The sequence below is a fragment of the Chinchilla lanigera genome, unplaced genomic scaffold (assembly GCF_000276665.1).
Source record: "Chinchilla lanigera isolate Chin_1 unplaced genomic scaffold, ChiLan1.0 scaffold00029, whole genome shotgun sequence".
NCBI classification, from domain to species: Eukaryota; Metazoa; Chordata; class Mammalia; order Rodentia; family Chinchillidae; genus Chinchilla; species Chinchilla lanigera.
Genome location: NW_004955430.1, coordinates 1,666,193 through 1,676,673, shown reverse-complemented (window position 1 = coordinate 1,676,673; position 10,481 = coordinate 1,666,193). Strand labels below are relative to the sequence as shown.

Genomic DNA, 10,481 nt, shown 5'->3' with positions numbered 1-10,481 from the left:
GGGCGCGCGGCGGCCCCGGGGGCGCGCTGCCGAAGTTGCGGCGTCCTGTGCGAGGGGAGCGGCTCCCAGCAAGTTGACCGATCCGGCTCCGGGGCGCGGGTGGAAGTTCGGGTCTCAGCGGGTGTGGGGCGCCGCCCGAGCGAGCGCCTCTGGCCCCCGTGCGCCCCGCGCCCGCAAGTTCGGTTTTGTTTCCGCTGCCACACACGCCCCGGTACCTGATTGATCCTGGGTCGGGAGGAGGCTGGGCGGGCGCAGGCCTGAGCCCGAGACTGAGCGGTTTTCAAATGAACAAATGGGGGGACCGCGGGGAAAGAAAGTAGCGCTTTTGTGGGCAGGGTTGGTAGGTTGTGCGAACTTGTTCTTTGGTTGCAAACCGGAGTTCGCGCGGGTACAGTACTGGATTTATTTTTGTGATGCTTGAGATGTGAAGGACCGAGTGGTCCGCGGAGCCGCAGATGCCGTTCCTCCTAAATGCTGTGGTTGGAATTTTCGTCAATCACGTTTTAAGGAAAGGATCACTGCTTAAAATCCGAGGGTGAAGCCTGTGGGTCCCTTCTGTGTCTTAGATCTTTATGTGTGGCTTCTATTTAAATCAGAAGGCACGTTCTTATTTGGACTCGGTTTTACTTTGGAGATAATCCTGAGTCATGCCTTAGACAAGTTCCTGCTGAGATTGAGCGCTCCGATGTCTGTGCCGTCAACGCGGACAGTGCCCTGCGCCTGTGTCCGCCCTTCTGAAGCTCTGGGGACGGGAGGACGGACCTGTGGAGGCTGGACGCGGAGCAGGAGGCCTTCTTTCTCCGTGTTTGCCTTGTCCCGGGGCCTGTGCTCTAAGTCGCTTGAGTTCACTCTCTCAACTTGCTCTCTTTATCACAGAAATTTTGTTTATGCCACTTCCACAGGTATTTTTCCCACTTGTATATTGCTTGCTTTATATTCATGATCTTGGGTGTTTTCTCTCTTTCCCCAAAGAAGAAACGGTTCGTAAAGGGAGACTTACTCAGGGTCTCCTAAGTAGCTAGCAGAGGTGGAGTACTGGACCTTCCCCTTCCAGTAGCCCCCTCTCTTTCCTCTGCACTGGCCTGCTGGGGACTTCAGAACCCTCCTCCTTATCTGGAACCCCATTGGCCGAATTTCACCCTTGCGTTTTGTTTGTTTGTTTATTTATTTATTTATTTATTTATTTATTTATTTATTTTTGCGGTACCGGGGATTGAACTCACGACCTTGCACTTGCCAAACAGGCGCTTATGCCAGAGCTATATATCCTCAGCCCCTTGCGTTTTGTTTAAATGGTGTAATTGCTTTTGGGCAGGTAGTTTTGTTCCTTTTTTTTTTTTTTTTCTTGTGGAAACCGAGGTAAGAGGAATTTTATGATTTAGTGATTGTGACGACTCTTACGTACTAAGGTTACTTCTAAAGTTACAGCGCTTTTTTCCCCCCAGACCACATGTTTGACAGAGGAGAGAGAGAAAAGAATTGCTTTAAAAAACTCCATTTTGCAGTGGTTTAGTTAGGGAGGGACAGTCTAACATAATCAGATTATCCTTGTAGGCCTGGCTACTTGCACTGGCCTGTATGTGGATGTTAACCTGAAAGACTTCTTTAGATGTCGCTGAGCTAGTTACTATAAAAAAGTATTTCACTTTCAAACTCCCACGTTTTAAGAACAGAGAAACTCACTACAAAGGCAGTCTTGAAGGTAAGTATAGATGGAGAGGATTTATTGAGTCCTCTTTTCAGAATGCCAGACACAAAGGTTTCAGCAGAAAAGCATTTTAAAGTGCTAGCCGGAGACTCTGGGGAAGCTGTAGTTAGAGATTTTTATTATTATTTCTCTGCATTTATATTGCAATGTATAGGTTGTTACAAAGAAGTGGGACTTTTGCCTTGGGGGGTTTCTCAGTGTGTAGCACAAATGATACACCCAGAATATTTGTGTTAAATTAGTTCAGTGTAGCTCATAAACTTGTAAATTCAGTTCTGCTGTGGGGGCGGAGGCACCTTAATTACCTGCTAACATTACATCTTCAGAATGTATACATTAGTTACAATGACCTTTGATACTGAAGCACAGGTGAACTCTCAGTGCTACTTTGTAGTCTTTGGAATAAGAATTTTGTTTGCATCAAAGTGCAGATCTTTTCAGGTGAACTCATTTTACTTATTTTCTTTAAACTTCACAATTGTGCATAGTTGTATTCACTGTCTTTGTAAACAGTCTTAAGTAAGGAAAGTAATTTTTTTTTTGTGGTTTTTTGAGACAGTGTCTTGCTATGTAGTCCAGGCTGGCCTTGAACTCACTGTGTAGCCCAGGCTGGCCTCGAACTAGCTGCAGTAACCCTCCTACCCCAGCTTCCTGAATACTGGGATTAGAGCTAGGCACCACCACACCCAATTCAGGAAGGTCACTATAAAACAGAAATGTTTTGTTGCCCTGGTAATCTTTATTTGTAACAAAATTACAAAATTTTGCAAGGATTAAATATTTCTTTACCTTCACCGGCTTAACACCCATTTGAAAGTCCTTCCTGTACCAGTCCTGTGGACTCGTTCAGCCCTCCGCTGGCGACTGTGCCAGAAGAGAGAGAAGATGAACAGCAAATGAACCCTTTTCTAATTGTTAGCAGCTCTGGAGAGTGATTTAGTAGGAGAGCTGGAAGCTATTCTGGAAATGCTTTTTCGGGTTTATGTTTTACTTCATTCATCTGTATTGTCTCTGAGAATGTTCCTCACGGTTCAGAATCCAGCTCTCGTTCCATTTCCTGTCCTGTAGCATGTATCTGGGCATCGCCACACAGAGACGGAGCGGATGTTTACAAGGAAGGAATAGAGATAAAACTTAACTGATTTCATCAATGCTATTTTCCCCCTTAAGCCTTTAATGAATAATTTGATTATTTGGACAGTTTAGCCATTGTTATTGGAAGTGACGCACACCGACTTTGCTTCAGTTTATGTTGAAGTATCTTACACAGGTAGAAGTGTGAAGGCTTTGGGGTGCTTTAGGAAGCGTGAGCTGACAGACATTCCCATGATTGCTTTCTTGAATTATTAGGCTTAAGATTTCATGACGTCTGTATCCCTGAACCTTGGCCTTTGCTGTGGAACAAGTTCAGGGGCATCATCTAAATTTCTTTGCAGGACTGCTCAAGAAGTTATCCTAGCCAGGCATGGTGGTGTATGTCTGTAATTCCAGCCCCCGGGGATGCTGAGGCAGAATTGCAAGTTCAAACCCAACCTGGGCAACTTAGTGATTTACCAAGGCCTTCTTTCCAAATAAAAGGGTTGGCTAGACATGTATCTCAATGTAAAGACCCTGGGTTCGATACCCAGTACTACAAGCAAATAAATACATAAATAAATACATAAATAAATACATAAATAAATACATAAATAAATTAGTAGTGGACAGACATTCATAATACTAGCTGGTTTTTGTTTGTTTTTTGAGATAAGGCCTTGCTGTGTATCTCAGGCTGGACCTGGAACTCACTATGTAGTCCAGACTGGCCTTGAATTCATTACAGTCCTCCTGCTTCAGCTTCCTGAGTGCTGGGATTATAGGCATGCCGCTGTTTTTGTTTTTTTTTTTTTTTTTTGGTTTTTCTCCGGTACCGGGAACCGAACTCACGACCTTGCGCTTGCCAGGCAGGCGCTTTGCCGCTGAGCTAAATCCCCAGCCCCGCAGCTGTTATTTTGACGTCTGTTTTTTTTTTCCTTGTCTTTGGTCTTTCATTTCTCATTTAACTGTTTGGATATTTGGATATTCATAGATTTGTGTTTTTTTGTCACTTATGATCTTGAGCACAGCAGACATTATTCACCCTAGTGGGCAGGTTCCTACCATTTTCTATAGCCCCAGGGGATTTTTTACAGACCTTTACAACTTAGTTAGGCTGAGTTACTGTCAAATTGTAAATAAATCACTATCAGGCAGATAGGATTAAAAGGTATCTATAATGAGTCAGTTTATTTTTTTTTTTATTTTTTTATTTTTTGGTTTTTCTCCGGTACCGGGAAACGAACTCACGACCTTGTGCTTGCCAGGCAGGCGCTTTTGCCGCTGAGCTAAATCCCCAGCCCCTATGAGTCAGTTTAATACTTTTCATTTTTTGTTTTCCTAGATTTTGTTCCTTCAGTTTCTACCCTAGGAGGGGAAAGATCTAGACCCAGTGTCAGAAAATGCAGGTTCTTGTTCAGCGCCTTCCCCACTTCCCCGCTGTGGACCTGGAGGAAGTCATTTAACCCTCCCGGTTCCTCCGTTATACCTCTGCAGGGGGCAGTGCTCCCTGCTTGTGGTCTGAGGAGTACTGTGGGGTGGAGGGAATACACCCTCATGTCCCTGTTGAGATTGTTTCTGCACTTTGGAGCCTTTTCTTGGGTTTACGCGTTTCCTTTGGACTGAGCTTGACCGTGAAGTCCTCCAGCCTCCCTTTTGGATTTCTGGTCTGTCTCTCCTGGACGCTGCGTTGGTCCGGTCCACCTGCTGTTGGCACTTGGGGTTCGGTTCTGTACTGGGGTGTTGCATGGTGCCTTGCTTTGTAGATTGGGATCTCTGTGGGCCGAGGATCGCACTTTTCCTATTCCTGTGCACCTCCTCCTTCTTCCCCCTGTAGCTGACCTAAAATAAATATGTGCAGAATGGGTAAATATTTTAACTGTTGACAGAATGCTTTGGGTGACAGGAAAATGCCAACGAGGAACATCTTACCGGGGCTTTTGGATGACTGGCCTTTTAAATCGCCCAGTGACTGATTTATTGTTAACAGTAATTGAATCAGATGCTGGCAAGACAAATTGGTAAAACTCATTTCTGGTTCTGTTTGCTTTAGATACTGTTTGTGAAGCACGTCAGAGCAGGGTCGGCCCTGAATTTGACATTTGTTCCATTTCCTACGCTGTAGCGTGCAGAGGCCTATCTGTATGCAGCTGCTGAGGGTAAAGAATAGAAATCGACTGCACATCTTCTGCTCCACAATTTTAGCTTGTTTGATTTGAAGAATTTGCAAGGTGGAGAAATAGATGCTTCAGGCTCTGATTTCAGCCCTGCTGTGCTATGCAAATGTTCCCTCCATGCCTGAGTGACCTTTTGAGAAAGAGCCTTTGTGATCTTCTGTAGCTAGTGCTTGTGCGGGGAATTGTGTGCCAGATTCCTCTAAAAGTGGGAAAAGTGGGTCTGTTCAAAGACCGCATAAAAAAGCCGGTGCTTTTCCTGGATGAATACCGAAAAGTCTATGTTTCTTACCATCTCTTGCCAGCACTTTTGAAATTTGCTCTGCAGTTTGCTTTTCAGGTTGATTTGGGGAATGAAGTGTGTGAGAGGGAGCTGACTAAGGCAATTCAGTGGCTGGGAAAGTGTTTAAGTGCTCTTGAATTGTAGATAAAAATAAATCCAAGCTGGCATCCTTAGCGTATGGGTGTTTATCAGCGTCCTAGGGCTGGGTTTCTCTCTGAGCGCTGGCTGATTTGCTCAAAACCAAGTCTGAAAGATTTTTTTGGTCCCAAATTGTGCCCTTACAGTTTGTCATTTAGAGTATTTTCTCTTTTCTTTGATTATTGCACAGAGATAAATACCTCATTATTAAAAGTATAATTATTTTTTAATATTCTAAAATAAATACTTTTGGAAAATGGTAGTAGTATCTTGGGGAATTTATGATTTTGAATGCTTTTACTGAGGTGTTTAACTTATACAGCTGAAATGCTCATAAAAAAAGTTTTCCTTCCTCTGTCTCTCTTTCATGGTACTTAGGATGGAATCCAGGGCCTTGTCCCTGAGCTATAGGCTCTGTCCTTTTTATTTTGAGATAGGGTCTTGCTAAGTCACTGAGTTGAGCTCCACCTTAGAATCCTCCTGCCTCAGCCTCCCACAGTGCTGGTATTACAGGAGTGTGCCACCATGCCTGGCTTTCTCTCTCTTAACTGACCCTTTTGATAAAGACTGTCATAAGTTTATACCAATAGCTGGGCATTGTGGCCCACACCTGTGGTCCCAGCACTCAGGAGACTGAGGCAGAAGGATTGCTCCAAGTTTCAGGCCAGCTTGGGCTGCTATGTAATGAGTTGAGAGCCAGCCTAAACTACATAGTAAGACCCTGTCTCAAAAAAAAAAAAAAAAAAAAAAAGTTTGTACCAGTATAAGGCTGTGGAGTTAATCATAACAAACTGGCTTTTCAGAAGAGAGGATCTGAATGGCTGGTTCACTTCCTAGGCTCTTTCCTCCTCCTCCAGGTACAGAATACTTGTTCCTGTGCTCCTGATGTGCTGCAGAAGTCGGGATGGAGCGCGTGTCGCTGGGGAGGGGGTTGCTTTCCTTCCCAGGCCTCTGCCCAGCGTTCCCATAGTAGGTTTTAGTTGAACGAACAAAAGCAGTTTTTCCAGGGGTTGGGCCGCTCCGCTGCATGGGAGGCTCTCCTTCTCTCTTCCTAGTTACGTATGCTGCTATGTCTGTTTTTCTCCCCGTAAAGTTTCCCTGGAACCTGGGCTCCCGGAGGCGCTGCGCTGGGACAGATGGATAATGGAGACTGGGGCTATATGGTGAGTGGGCTTGCAGCTGCACTTTGAAGGCTGGCAAGTTACTTTTGTGTCTCTTTTCCTTTGTTTTCTCGTTTTTGTGTCTTTTTTCCTTTATGTTTTCTCGTTTTCATTTTCTCAGTTGTATCTTGTAAGATCAAAATTAGGAATTCGTGCAACTCCTTTCTTTTGGGGAGGATTTTTTTTATTTGATGTTTTAACTGAAGCAGCCTCAGTACTGACTCCAAATTTTTATAATGACTTCTTTGAAAGGTAGCATGATTTTTCAGTCTTCAGTGTTACTCTGAAAGTCTGCTCTCGTGGAGTGGTGGTACTGAACGGTCCCTTGCTGGTGGAATGGGGAGTTTCTCTTGCATTTAGGCGACCAGTGGTGGCAGAGGTGCCTGTTCTCCCCCTTGCACTTCTTGTGTGTGCTAGTCTTTCCCTACTTTTCACTCTCTCTAGTGAGAAATATTTTGCTTTTTCTAGTACATGAAGACTCTCTTTTTACTTTTTCTTAAATAAAGTTTCTAAAATCAAAGGTATATTAGAGAGGCTTGCTTCTCAAAATTAAAGTCCAGATTGCAATATTAAAGTTACAAAAGTGAATACATTATCAGATTATGAAATGTGAAAGCTACTACTAGCCTTTGACTATGTGATGTTTTCGTCTCTAGGATGTGTTGACTGAACTGTTTTTGTTGTTTTTTGTTTTGTTTTGTTTTTGGTACTGGGAATTGAACTCAGGACCTTGCGCTTGCCAGGCAGGTGCTTGTGCCACTGAGCTATATCCCAGCCCTGACAGAACTTTTAATTTAGTATTTGAAACTTTTATATCTGTAAAAAAGTTTACAAGATTATGTCTGCACAAATTTTTATTTTTAAAATAAATTGCATGGTTTGTTCTCCTTCACTGAGGGGGAAACTCAAAGAATATTAAAAGTAGATGTCTTTATATCATCAGCTCATTTTTATTTTATCTTATGTTCAATTTAATTGAGGGAACTGCACGTCTTTCTTTTAAAAAATCAGAAAAAAACCTTAAATGAATCTATTTTAATATGGGTTTTTTTCTTCCCGTGCTAACCTGAAAACTGCATATACTGAGCTGAAACTCTGTGGCTCCGGAAGCCACGCCCTCTATTCTTAGATAAAGCCTTAAAGGATTAGATTTATCTTTATTTTTTCTATTGAAAACGGATGTTATATCCCTCATCTTGGTGGGCTTATCGCTGAAAGTTTTCCTTTGTAGGATTGTCAAATATCATAGAGCTTGAAGGAATCTTGTGCTTTGCTTGTTACTGTTGCTTTTCTTGATACGTCAAAGTTAGGATTTTAAAAGTTTCATGACTGATTTTTTTTAACTTCAGATGACTGACCCAGTCACGCTAAATGTAGGTGGACACCTGTACACAACGTCTCTCACCACACTGACGCGGTACCCAGACTCCATGCTTGGAGCTATGTTTGGAGGGGACTTCCCCACGGCGCGCGACCCTCAAGGCAATTACTTCATTGATAGAGATGGACCTCTTTTCCGATATGTCCTCAACTTCTTAAGAACTTCAGAGTTGACTTTACCCTTGGATTTTAAGGAATTTGATCTGCTGCGGAAGGAAGCAGATTTTTACCAGATTGAGCCCTTGATTCAGTGTCTCAATGACCCCAAGCCTTTGTATCCTGTGGATACTTTCGAAGAGGTTGTGGAGCTCTCCAGCACTCGGAAGCTCTCTAAGTACTCCAACCCAGTGGCCGTCATCATAACCCAGTTAACCATCACCACCAAGGTCCATTCCTTACTCGAAGGCATCTCAAATTATTTCACCAAGTGGAACAAGCACATGATGGACACCAGAGACTGCCAGGTGTCCTTCACGTTTGGACCGTGTGATTATCACCAGGAGGTCTCTCTCCGGGTCAACCTGATGGAGTACATCACGAAGCAAGGCTTCACGATCCGCAACACTCGGGTGCATCACATGAGCGAGCGGGCCAATGAGAACACAGTGGAGCACAACTGGACTTTCTGCAGGCTGGCGCGGAAGACAGACGACTGACCGCCGGCCTGGGCCTTCCTGGGAGCGACTCTCCAGGAAATGGAAGAGACTGGGCTTTTGCTTTTTATTTTTCCCATCAGAGTGTGGGCTTTTCCTTTTACTATTTGTATTTATTTGAGAGCACTGAGGACCAGAAAGGAGTTTTGTGCTTTAGCAGACTCGTCCATGTTTCCTTCACTCCGAGTATGCATGTGCCTGTTCAGTCTCCAGATACCTTTTTTATAAAAAGAAGTCTGAAAGATTATTATGGTATATAATCTACCCGTAACAGAGCTTGTCCTTAATTACAGTGCTAAAATGATTTGTGAAAAAATGGTCCTTAACTTCACTAGAAGGCTAAAAATACAGGAATGAAAGAGTAAGCAGAGACCTCATGATGCCTTTGAGAAAATTCAAAATATCATGTAGGGTGACCTTGTTTCCAGACCAATAAGCAGTATTGTAATATTAAGGGAAAACTGTTCCAATCATTTAAAGGTACTTGTTAAGTACTGCTTTTTACAGTTATGACAACTGTTTCTTTCTATGCATATAAATCAAGCAACCAAATATCTGTAGCCATGGAAATGTCTGACTAGAAATATTTATATTGGATTCTGAATACAAAATATCCCTGTGGTAGAAATCTCTCTACTTACGCCTGGTGCGGTATAATTCCCAAATGTACTGTTTACCAGGAAAGAAAAAAACCTAATAAATAAGAAATATGAAAATTAGGCTTGTATTTATTGGTTGTTATTATTACTTAAGGGAGAAAATCATTCTGCTCTTGTAAAGTATACATTGTTTATGTCCCTACCTATGCTGTTCTTAGCACTGTTGTAGTTGGTCTGCGAGGACTCGGTAGGACCTTGCATTGTGGTTTATAGGTACTCTGTTTCATGGAAGCAGGAGTGGATAAAATTTTGTCTAAAAGGCTGCATATTTGAGTGGTGAACACAGGGCTCAGTGGCATAAATGCCTGCCTGGCAAGTGCAAGGTCCTGAGTTTGATTCTCGGTACCAAAAAAAAAAAAAAAAAAAAAATACACTTGAGTGGTGCACATAAAGTCTGAAAAATTTTTCTAATGGGACTTACATTAAAGATTACAAGGGGCTGGGGATTTAGCTCAGCTACACAGCGCCTGCCTGGCAAGCGCAAGGTCGCGAGTTCGATTCCTAGTACTGGAAAAAAAACAAAAAAAAAAAAAAAAGATTACAAGTTTTCCTTAAATTGTCATAGCTCTGAATATGACTTATTATTTCAGCTTTGTGCTAATAAGCACAAGGACCAAATGGCTGTAGCCATTTTATTCTCATACACTGTGGTGACCCAGTGTATGTTATTATCAGAGCTAAGTTAATTTCTGAAGAGAAGAAGTGAACTGCTGTGAAGGAAGACTCTGGAACAGTGGGAGAGATATGTGTACTTTTATTTCTTTCACTGTAGTCTTATAGTTCATTTTATTCTATTTCTTGGACGTTACTCACAGGAACGGTCGTGTTAATTATGGTGAGACTTCCTAACTTAATAGAATACCTTACATAAAAAGGAAGTCATAGCTTTTTCCCTGTTTTTTAAGGGAAGAGTAGAGCTCAGGCTGTGTGCCCCGGGCCAGGTGGGTCATACTGTTAACCTTTTCTCTCTGGGAATATTCTGAGATGCTCTCTGTGAAAGATGAGAACTTCTATTTGTGTCTGCTTTTGTCTGTGTCTCTGAAAATTTACTGTAAGATTTGACACATTGCCGGGAATATAGCTCAGTGGCATAAGCACCTGCCTGGCAAGTGCAAGGTCCTGAGTTTGATTCCTGGTACCAAAAAAAAAAAAAAAAATTTGACACATTGCCCACATATAGAAATCCGTAATTGCCCCATTTTCACCATCTTCAAACTAAGGTCCCTTACTATGATTAACAGGTTGCTGTGGT

At 42.8% G+C, this 10,481-nt stretch overlaps 1 protein-coding gene across 1 annotated transcript; it reads left to right on the top strand.

Moving 5' to 3' along the window:
- Nucleotides 1-6,470: 6,470 nt before the first annotated feature.
- On the top strand, nucleotides 6,471-9,289 carry Kctd6 (potassium channel tetramerization domain containing 6; the record flags this gene model as incomplete). The annotated part of the gene is given in 2 exon segments (XM_013515693.1): nucleotides 6,471-6,540; nucleotides 7,887-9,289. Coding segments are annotated over 2 exon segments (714 nt in total). The 3' UTR covers nucleotides 8,574-9,289.
- Between the last annotated feature and the right edge of the window lie 1,192 nt (nucleotides 9,290-10,481).